The sequence below is a fragment of the Astatotilapia calliptera genome, chromosome 19 (genome assembly GCF_900246225.1).
Source record: "Astatotilapia calliptera chromosome 19, fAstCal1.2, whole genome shotgun sequence".
Lineage (NCBI taxonomy): Eukaryota > Metazoa > Chordata > Actinopteri > Cichliformes > Cichlidae > Astatotilapia > Astatotilapia calliptera.
The window spans coordinates 9,469,787-9,481,380 of record NC_039320.1 but is presented as its reverse complement, the minus strand read 5'-3'; the positions used below and the strand labels follow the sequence as shown (position 1 = coordinate 9,481,380).

General features: G+C 42.0%; 1 protein-coding gene across 6 annotated transcripts in view; it reads right to left on the bottom strand.

Annotated features, from left to right (window-relative positions):
* Positions 1–11,594, bottom strand: part of syt14a (synaptotagmin XIVa) — a 59,206-nt gene that overhangs the window by 5,469 nt on the left and 42,143 nt on the right. For 2 of the 6 annotated variants that reach the window (XM_026151066.1, XM_026151063.1), the window contains 4 exons: positions 6,670–6,941; positions 6,136–6,585; positions 4,496–4,685; positions 3,930–4,007 (listed from right to left, as the gene is read on the bottom strand). In XM_026151066.1, the coding sequence (XP_026006851.1) occupies positions 3,930–4,007; positions 4,496–4,685; positions 6,136–6,585; positions 6,670–6,941 (990 nt within the window). The remainder of the gene's footprint in view (positions 1–3,929; positions 4,008–4,495; positions 4,686–6,135; positions 6,586–6,669; positions 6,942–11,594) is intronic. The other 4 variants (XM_026151067.1, XM_026151064.1, XM_026151068.1 and 1 more) reach the window with 2 other exon arrangements.

The window sequence follows — 11,594 nt, the reverse complement described above, 5'->3', positions numbered from 1 at the left end:
GAACTGACGTTGTTGTTAATTATATATCTGTAGAAAATCATTTTTTAAAATGTGTTTAGTATTGTTTTTCCATAAATTCCCAACTCCAGTGTGTCCAGGGCAGACCCAGAATGGTGAAACACTTCACTGGGAGGTATTCTATTCAAATGCCAGAAGTACCTCAGCTGGGTCTCTCAGTCTGTAGGAGTTGTGGTTCCACTTTGAGCTCCTTCTGAATGGCTGAGCTACTCCCCTGGCGAGCCCAAACACTCATGGGAGGAACTTCATTTCACCGCTTTTTTCTGCAAACGTATTCTTTCGGGCACTGCTCACAGTGTTTGGCTGTGAAGGTAGGAGGGACTGGTACAACTCCAAACTCAAAAAAAGTTGTGTCACTGTGTAAAATGCAAATACATTCAGAATTTGCTTTTCTCATAATCCCATATTTCATCCACAATAAAACAGAGAAAAACAGGTCATATATTTAAATTAAAACATTTTACTTTTTGACTCATTTTGAATTGTTTTGGCAGCAACATGTCTCGAAAACGTTTGGAAAAGTAAGTGATATTACAAAGAAACAGCTGGAAGATCATTTTGCAAATAAGTTCATTCGCAACAGTCAGTAGCATAAAAAGAGCATCTTAGAGAAGCAGAGTTTCTCAGAGGTAAATACAGGCAGAGGTTCACCAGACTGTCTGCAAACTGTGGAAGAATTTCAGAATACGCAAAATTCAAAACTGTCAACATGTTATAATCTATAGTACCAAATATCAAATGAAAGAATTTGGAGAAACCTTTGTGTGCGAGGGACACGACCAAAAATCAGTATTGGATGCCCTTGAAAAAGGCATGATTGCTTAATGGAAATCAGTGCATGGGCTTAGGAACACTTCCACAAATCACTGTCTGTGAACACAGTTCACTGTGCCATCCACAAATGCAGGTTAAGGCTCTGGACACTGCAGCATTCTGACTACAGGGAAGAAGGAACATCCAGATTGTTATCAGCGCTGTTCAAAAGCCTGCATGCTTGATGCTATGGGGTGTATTAGTCCCTACGGACTTGGCTGCCTACAAATCTGATCGCATCTTTTTAAAGAGAGTTCTGCATCCATAACAACAGATCGGACGCGGATGGGACAACCTTCCTCTCCCAGAAGCCCAGCAACTGGTGTCATGGGTTCCCACATGTTTACAGACTGGTGTTAAAATAACACAGTAGTAAACTTGATCTTGTCCCAACTTTTTTTAGTGCGTGTTGCTGCCATCAAGTATAAACTGTGCCAATATTTTCCTTAAAATAGTGAATTCTCTCTAAGTTTTGTTGTGAATAAAATAAGAGTTTATGAGACTTGCAAATTATTGCACTTTATTTTACACAGCTTCATTGAAATTTAGCTTGTAAATTGGCCGCTTCACCTTCACACTCGGCTCACTCTTCACCAGAGTGGCACATCGTCTGCATTGATGCATCAATCCTGCTAGCCTCCTGTTCCACTCCTTCCCAGCTCCTTATCAAGACCCAGAGGCAATTGAACGCGTCCACTTGAGGCGCAACTTGTTATCAAGACCCCGACGTACTTGAACTCCTCCAAGTGGGGCAGCAATTCATTTCCAACCTGGAGTGGGCAGTCCACCCTTGTCTGGCTGAGAACTGTGGCCTTAAATTTGCAGGCGCCAGTTCTCATTGCTCAAGGAAGCTTGCACAACCAAATGATCTGCAAAAAACCCTACTGCCCTCTGCCGCTGCACTAGAAACTCTTTAAATAATCTAATTTTTAATAATCTGATGAATAAAAATGATAATTTCATTTGTTAGTATTTATTTTAATAGTTGCGTTATGCAACTAATGCAAGCATGTTGCCAGGTTTTCATGCATATAGGGGCTTTTAATGTGAAACAGAACAGAAAAAGCACTTGCTACTAGTACGACTGCTGGTGCATAATTCTAATATGTTATTATATGAAGCTTTCAGATGAGATATGAAAAAACATATTTAGCTCAAGACCCTAGCAATCAAAGACAGAACATAATATATCGAGTCGGGATTAAAGTATCTAAGAATTCTGAGCTTAGAAGCACGACTTGTACCGCTGATACTCGCAGTTTGCGACATTTTCCACCTTTTATTACCCCGCTGATCACATTCCAAAAAACAAAATCCCGATAAAGCTCATTCATTTAGCCCAGAAGAGGAAAAAGCAAAAAGGAAAAACACTGCCATTATCAAGTGATTTCAGCATTCACGCTTTCCTTATTCACTCCTCATTTCAATGCAGAAATCATGGCACAAACTGAAGCCATAAATCCAGCGGAAAGTAAGCGAGGCAAGACTGGCAATCACAATGGATCTTTGAGAGTGTTTTGCCCCTCGTCTACAGCCATACTCTGTAATAATGCTGTGTATTATGTTCCAGTCTAAGAGGGGTATAAGGAATGAATTGCTGAGGGTTTCATGCTGTCGAGTGCCAGCTGCCTTCCAACGCCTAGCTCACCGCCTTCAATCACACATTCAGTTGCTCTCTTTGACATAAAAGCAGAGTGAAAAAAATAGCCTTGATTTCTTTTTTGACTGCTGCTGAATGGGCTCTGTAGAGCTGTGGATGTCTTAAGTGGTCAGTAGCGGTGATGCATGGCTCTTTGGCATTGTTGCTGAATGAGAGGGGCTGCGGCTGATGATTAACTTGACTCGTCGGCTCGGTACTGTTTTGAAATGGCAGAAAAGAAGCTTTGAAATTGCTCCGCATCTTTCACCGTGCTCTTTCCACTTTGTAAGGACGCACAAAGTCAATCAAGGCCTTCGTGAGGATTTTGCACAAAGGTTTTTTTCAGTGTTGCCAGATGCGACTATTTTCCAAGTACAATTTGAAGACTATAAAGTATGTGGATATGCTATTCAAGAATGTACAAACAATATCAAAATCTGACAGCTAGTTATTAGTTAGAGACATTCACGAATACATGGAACATGGCAATTAATGGGAGGACAGTACAGTGTGGCTTTTAGATGAATATTTATGCAACTGTATTACAGAAGTCCTGTTTATGTTTCATATGCTGGAAGCAAAGCCGAAAAATGTAAAATGTGCAAAGCGTACTGTTCGAATTAGGCCAGCACTCAATGACAACATCTCCTTCTTGCTGGCTATCAGACACCAAGAAAACTAGACTGACATAGCATGAAAAAGGCTGAGTGAAAACACGAAGGACTTCCAGGCAACACAAGAAACGGGCAAAGGAGGCAGGAGGGGGTATCTCAGATGCATGCGTGATGTGATACGCATTCAGAAATACAGCAAGAAGACTTACAGTACAACAGTCGAGCATCTTCATGGATGAGAGTTAAAATGCAATAAGAGTCCTATGGTCCAAAGTTTACATGAATTTAAAGAAAGTCATATTTCAGGTTTTATGGGAAAAGCTTATCTTATCAAAACTGCTTCCAAGTGAGAATTTAGTTACATTTTTTCAACTTATTTGGGATGGGTGCAAAGAGCTTGGGCTCCCAATATTGCATAAACAGTTGCTGTTATATGTAATTTACATTTTTATAGCAACAATTGTTTCATAATGTAAAACCTATAAATTACAGAGAGACAAAGTTAATCACAATTATCATGTGATCCAGTAAGAGTAAGCACTTGGCAACGGTGGGAGCGAAGAACTCCCTTTTATGAGGAAGACATGAGGAAAACCAAGCTCAGGAAGCGGCAGCCATCTGATGCAACCGACTGGGGGATGAGGCGACATTGAGTCAATCCAACATACTACAGCATCAAATTAGATATATATTAATGATAGAAGCCAGTTAAATTAGTGTGTCTCCAATCAACAGTCATTCCATTTACTTACATCTATTTGCATCCATGAAGATGTATTTAAAAAAAAAAAAAAGGATGTGAAATTAACACTGATGACACTTTACAGGGAAGAACAGAAACTCACCTCTGATAATATAAACCTGTCCACCTATCAAGTGTTTTAGACAACAGAACAGTCCATCTGACAACAAGGGTTGGACAGCAGTAAGAAAAACAGCGGACCAAGATGTCAAAAAGGTAGTAGGGTGAGAGAGTTTCAGGTGCAGACATAACAGAAGATGCAAGGAAAGAGAAACAGGGTCAGAAGGCCAACAACAACAACATTTGCACAAAGTTCAACAAGAGGCAGTTTTTGTTTGAACTTGCTGCTCAGATCCCTGGAAGCTGACTGAGGAGGCTGACCGGGAAATGAGGGAAACCAGAGGAAAACTGAAAAGCAGGTGGTGGCCGAGATAGAGTACACTATCTCTGATTCGGAGAAGTTATACGCTGTGCATAGTCCCTCTCTGACTGAACGTAAGGAAGCGCATAGTATGTAAAATATATAGACTATGACTACAGATGTTTACAGGAGATACAAACTCCTATGCACAGGCTCAACTTGTCCTCTTCCGCTCTAGCATTTGAAACATTAAAAGTGTTTTCCTGCTCTTTCTCGAACTGGACAACAAAACGTTTTAGGGTACTTACTGGGTGGTTTGTTAGCAGCCAGGTTTTTGAAGTGGATGCCTTTGATGACTTCCACAGAGAGACGTCCTGTTGTGGCGTTGTAAACCAGGCCCACGAGGATCTCCGGTGTGGAAGCCTGACTGACTGACTGGAATGACGAGGCGCTTTCACTGCATGTCATATCTGAGAGGCTGACCTGGGACTCGCCACCCTGAAAGAGTTGACAAACATTCAGAACATTCTTAATATCAGTTTTTAATTGTTAAGGATTTTCCAAAACACAAATGAATTACAATTCAAACAGCAGTTCACTACACCCTACCTTTACTGCTCTGTCCCAGCAGGACGTCAAACTCCTTACTTGGTCATTGTACTGAATTTTTCGCATTCATCGATCACGTCAAGTAATCACTCTCAGACAGACGGGTGAGGTACGCAAATAACTGCCATCTACTTTATAAACACAGACAGATTGCTAGCATGTTTCAATCAATCTCAGTCTGTCTGTGCCAATGAGCGCAACTCATCTGTAATCCAACACAGTTGTATTCTGGTTATATTCCTGAATAAAGGCAAAGCTGCCGAATACCTTAATGCCTATTTGATTTTGCAAATCACCGTCATGCAGTTACAATGTATCCAGTTTTCCGGTTTCAAATCTACGAGGTTCTGGCTTTGACTTCTTTTAATACACTACATACATGATGTATTTACTATCACAGAGTGTTGGTTTAGGCAAAATAGTGTCGTATAGTACACGCTAAATAATGCTAGCCACTATAACTTGGATATAAAATATGGTGGTAGCCAGAGTGGGATTAATGATCTGTTACTGAAATCACACTCAGTGGATAACGGCTTAACCAGGATAATCCTACTTTTGAACACTAATAATAGTAACATTTACAAAATAAACTTTGCATTTGATTCATTATTACCTCAAACTGTTGACTGAGCTCTTAAAGTCATCAGAGAGTGAGGATGCTGGACTAGGCCAGAAGCTGGCCATGGAGAAGAACCGTGAGGAAAATAAATCAGATTCAGGGAAGATTTTAATATGATATCTCCAAACAGATAGCTAACCCGCTAAAAAAGGAGCCTGTATTAGGCTGGGCAAGCTAACATTTGAAGGTTACGTAATGCACATCTTTTCTTTATACTTAAGGACTTGTGTTTTTGGATAGGCTAAAAATACTCTTTACATTTTTAGTTATCTTATGTTCAGTGAATTAAGCACTGAATGTTGCTGTATTGGGTTAATTCAGCACCTGGATATCTACATAAATAAAAAATATTGTTACTAAAGGGAAAGAAAACTAATATCTGACAGATTCAATGCAGGATAAATAGGTGCCTTTTAAGGCTGCCTTTCTTCTTTGTAGCCTTTGAAATAAAGTGAGCGAAAGGAAAAAAATAAGTAAACTGATTATTGTTTATTCCCTAAGATGAAATGGAGGCAGTGTCGCACTACCATCTACTCCTGAGAAGCATTAAAAGCCAACAAGCAAACAAAACAGGCAGTTCAGTAAGAATGATCTGCAAAATGTGATCTCACTCTGAAAATGTTATCCAGTTGGATGAAAGATCAATCAACAAAGAGAAGTAATTAGTGAGGTGATGAGTGGCAGCTTGAAAGCCAACACCTGCTTTGATCATCTTACCGGGAGTGCACAGCATGGGTCTAATGTGACCGGCACCGACATTTTGCCCTGAAGGTTGAGCTTGGTGAGGTAGAACACCTTTTCCCCGAGCACCTTCTCCTTCTTCATTCGTCGCATGCTGTAAAGGCGAAATCTGATAGCATAATTGCTGATCATCTCTGACTCCACATGGCTGAAGCGGAAGGTCTCCGTGAAGATGGGGCACGGGCCTCTCTGGATCCCCGTCTTCGCCCTCTGTTTCTTGGTGGGCAGAAGCACCAGATGAACCTGCCAGGAGATGTTACCGGTGCGCTTGTAGCTGGGAAGGTCGGTTACTGCCATGATGGTTACAGACAGCTGCTGCTCCTCTGAGTTGTAGTCAAACACGATGTCGAGGGTCCCGTATTTTGCAACAGGATCTGGTTCATAACCTTTCGGTAGCTGGGCTGCTGATCCACGGGCTGACATATCCTACGGAAACCAATGAAATGTTCAGTGTTCAAAATAACACCTCAATCTAAAGTATCACTCTGATATTGCATGACTGGTATTTACCTCTGGGCTGAGGACAGCTGTACTGTCACTGGGCACGTCCTCCTCATAGCCCTTGTTGAGGTAACTCTCAGTCTCGGGGCCGTCGCTGCCCTCACTGGGACACTTGCCAAAAGAGAGGTGGGGGCTACCGCTGGTGTGGGACAGATCACACTTGGCATCACCCAGATCTGACAGCGTGCAGGACATCCTCGGAGAGCCATTCTCATCCTGATAGGGCGGTGGCTGAAGCTCATCCAGTGGCGGCGTCCGTCTCATCCTCTGGATGCAGTTGACTGGTTGGGAGGATATAAATAGATAAAATAACAAAATACAGACACATCATAACACATCGTTTAATAGGAACCATTAAAGAAAGTAATTTGGTTGCACACATTTACAGCTTCATCAGTGCTTCACTGTAGCAGCAGGTGGTGATATTCTGTATTCTCATCATCATCAACAAACATCATAGCATCAAAAGACCAAAACGGTCTTAATGCCTTCCAACATACCCAGCTTGTCAATCCAATTAAAAGCACTACATCCATAAAACAGGGTAAACACATATCTATTCTTTTTTTCTTTTTTAAGCAAAAATGTAACAGACGGGGGTTGAATGGTTTTCAAACTGGAGGAAAATCGTGCATTTCTTAAAGACTATTTTCAGCCTCTGATTTGGCGAATGTGAGCATTACAGCAGAGTAAATAAATAAATGGAGCTCTGTGGCACCGAAAACAAAGAACACTGTGCAAAGCTACAGAAACACAGGCAATTATTTTCAATTTTGAAGGTTTTGATCTTATTATTTATTTGTAAACAATGAGAGAAATGTAAAACTTTAACAGAGTTTAAGTAACTTCAAGGACCTAAAGTATTTAAATTTTTACAACAGGTTGGGTATGTAGCCCATTTAGTACATATGGTAGTGGAACACCAACTACAGCATGTATTCAAAATCAATCCTACAGACTTAAAAAAGACACAGATCTTGGCATTGCACGATGGATTATGTTTGCAAAGTTTCATCTGAAGAAACCACAAGACCTCTCGAGAAATGCCCTTCGGACAGATGAGAGGTGATTGGCCACACTGTACAGCATCACATTTGGAGAAAATTAAACACCACCTGTCAGCACCAAGGTGGAGGCGTGATGATTTGGGCTTGTCTTGCAGCCATGGGAGCTGGGCAATTTGCAGTCACTGAGTTGACCATGAAACAAAGTATTCTAGAGTCAAATGTGAGGCCGTCTGTCTGACAGCTAAAGCTTGGCCCAAACTGGGTCATTCGACAGCACGAGGACCCCAGGATCCCAGGCACAGCAGCAAATCACCTTGATGTGTTTCTTTTTAAGAATGGCTGAAAAAGAAAGAAATCAAGGTGTTGCAATGGCCCAGTCACAGTCCAGACCTCAGCTCAATTAAAATGCTGTGGAAGGAAAGCAAACGACAATGAACTGAAGAAGAGTGGGTTAAACTTTCTCCACAGTGTTGTGAGAGAAAACAACGACTTCAGTTAAAGGTGGGACAACAAACTACTGAGTCACGTGGTGTACTTAGATTTACACGTGACATCTTTGTACATCTTATTAAAGATTAACAGATAATAAATTAATTGTAACAATACCAGGTGAGTCTTAATGTTTAATCTTCAATTCTAACTCTATCAGTATTATTTCGATCTGTAAATTTGTCATTATTATGATTTTGTTTAAAAATTTTCAGACTTCTTTTTCAGCCTCACAAACAGATCTGATGCAGCTGCCCTCGTGAGTATAATAGCTCTGCGAGAGGAATCTTTTGAATGCACAGTCTAAATAAAACATCAGATACACACCATTAAAAGGACTGAACTGAATACTTCTTAATCTGCCACACATTTTATGCCTCTCACCTTTCTAAATGATTCAGTTGCCTGGAAGGCAAAGAGTGAGGCTGTGCTGAACATTTCTGTGGCACTTACAAAGAAGCCTGAATAGTGTTGTCAGCCGCATTCTCAAACCTGACTCCTTTGTCCAATTTGGATTCACAATAACTGAGCAGCCAATGCTAATACTCCCAGAGGGACGCTGGTGAGGAATGAATGCTTTAAACCCAGCCTGTTGCAGAAAAAAAATAAGGGGGCAGAGAGAGAGAGAAAAGAAAACAAAAGATGAAGAAGAACATAACTTGAAAAGAACGATCTCTTCTTTCCTCTAACTTTTGGAAAAAGCCAACACTGTCATGACGTAATCCACTCCAACACAATGTTCCAGCTTTCTCCCAAGTTCCTGAAACTTTCACTCTTAATAATGTCGGTGAGACACCAGCTCAAAGTGGCACATATCAGTGGCAGGATAGAGGCAAAGGAGTCTTAACTAAGTGTCATGGAGGGCTTGATAAAAGGAGCAAATCCATTTTGAGCAGCTTTTTCCCGCTGAGCCGGGGGCGGTTGATTTGATAGAAGCTGCCGTGTAAAAGCACTACTCTTTTCTCCAGCCCGCTAATTGGGACGGTTACCATTCTTCCCCTCGTCTCACCCACCCTTTCATCCCTTCTCTGCTGGCGTTCGCCTTGTTTTGCCTTCTTGTACCTCTTCAAGTGGGAAAACAGTTTGTGAATCTCGCCTGTGAGAAGCAGGTAAAAATATCTCAGATGAAAAAATGAGAGATGCTGCATTCGGTTGTCCTTTTCCCAACTGTAAGCAGGAGGAAACACACCTGACCTCCTGATACCTTTCTAAAAGTTTTAAAAGGAGTTAAGCAAAAATATCAGCGTCGGATAATGTAGAAGGCTGTTGCATCTTCAAAAAATAAAAATACAATAACTGAGCCTTACACCGGGGTATCGTTGCACTGGTTTACTGAACCATACTTTCAGGGCATGTACAGAACATGAGCATCCATTTTCTACTGCCTCCTACAGGACACACTCTTCTTCCACTTCCTTACACATTAATGTAACACAGAACTAATACTGCCTCTCCTGGCATTACCATTGTAACAACACATTCATTCTGTTTCTTTCAGAAGATTAACAGGAACTTAGGATGTAGGTATCTATGAATAATAACTATTATGTATACTCATATATTTATATAACCACTTATTTCTTGCGATACCACATCTCCTCCCCCCTTAAGTCAACAACTCCCTTGACTTACAAAATAACTGTTTATCTAAAGAATGCTTAACAACCAATCAACATGTAATTAAGGTAACCATACAACCATACAACTGTACATAGGTTTCCATGTTTCTCTTTTTTTTTTTCTAACTAGGAAGGTACGTCCTTCCTGTGAGATCAGAGCGCATTGTTGCTCTATTTCTGGAAGATCTCACACTACCTAACAAAGTCCTTTAAAGTCTCTGGTGGACGTCTCTCTCTCTGGGAACGTCGCAACACGGGTGTCCCTGAGGAGTCTCCGGGAGCTGGAGTCTCCGGAGCATAAGGCAACTCCATTGCCGGAGGTTGTGGCGATGTGTCCAACTCTGATGGCAAGCAGCACTCAGGCACTGATTCTTTGTCAAGCAATGGCTCCACCTCCCTGTCTGGTGTACTGGGAACAGTGTCAGCCACTCTTGCTCTCACCTGATCCACATGCCGCTTCACAGTTTGACCTGATCCAATGGTAACAATGTAAGACACTGGACCCGATGCTCTCACAATGACTGCGGGAATCCACTTCGGGCCATAGGAGTAGTTTCTGATGAAGACCTTGTCTCCTGGTGTGAAACTTCTCAGTCTTTTCTTGGTGTCATGATTTTCTTTCTGTTTCGATTGTTTGTGCTGCACTTTTGTTTTCACATCAGGCATGAGCAAGTCCAAAACTGATCTGAGTCTCCGTGACATCATCAACTCTGCAGGTGATAAACCAGTAGTGGCATGCGGTGTGATGCGATAACTGAACAGAAATCGGGACAGTCTGGTTTGCAAGGTATCACCTTTGACTTTCTTCATCCCCTCCTTAAAGGTCTGGACCGCCCTCTCAGCCAGCCCATTTGAAGAAGGGTGGAAAGGTGCTGATCTTACATGGTCAATTCCATTCTGCTTCATGAATGACTCAAATTCAGCACTTGTGAAGCATGTTCCGTTGTCTGAAACTAACATTTTAGGTAGTCCAAACACACTGAAACTCTGGCGCAGTTTCTCTATAGTTACCTGTGATGTAGAGGATTTCACAGGGTAAATGTCCATCCACTTGGAATGAGCATCCACAATGATTAGAAACATCTCCCCGAGGAAAGGCCCTGCATAGTCCACATGGATTCTGGACCATGGTGACTCCGGCCACTCCCAAGGGTGTAATGGTGCAGTAGGTGGTGACTTGGAGTGTTTCTGACACTCCTCACATGCCTGCACTTCTCTTTCAATGTTCTCATCCATCCCTGGCCACCATACATACGACCTTGCCAAGCCTTTCATCTTCGACATGCCTGTATGAGTCTGGTGCAGGAGTTTCAATATTTTGTCTCGGCCTTTGGTGGGAATAATTACTCGGGCTCCCCAGAGCACGCAACCATCCCTCACACTCAGTTCCAGCTTTCTCTGTCGATACGGCTTTAAACAGGTGTCGGTCTCAGTTGGCCAGGCTTTTAAGGTGTACTCGTGGACTTGCGACAACAAGACATCCTTAGCTGTCCATCGTTTGATCTGTGCAGTGTCCACTAATGTGTCATCCAGTACATCCATCATCAAAACCTGCTCAGCCATCTCTCGCTCAGGTGCTGAGTCTGGTACCGGCAACCGGCTGAGCGCATCCGCGTTTTCATGATGTTTTCCTGGCTTGTACCTGATGTTGTACTCGTAAGCACTCAATGTCACGGCCCATCTTTGTACTCTTGGTGAGCCCATCTGAGGTATAGGCTTCTTTTCATTGAACAGTGAGATTAGGGGTTTATGATCTGTGTAAATCGTGAAAACTCGGCCATACAAGTATTTGTGAAATTTCTTGATGCCAAACATCACA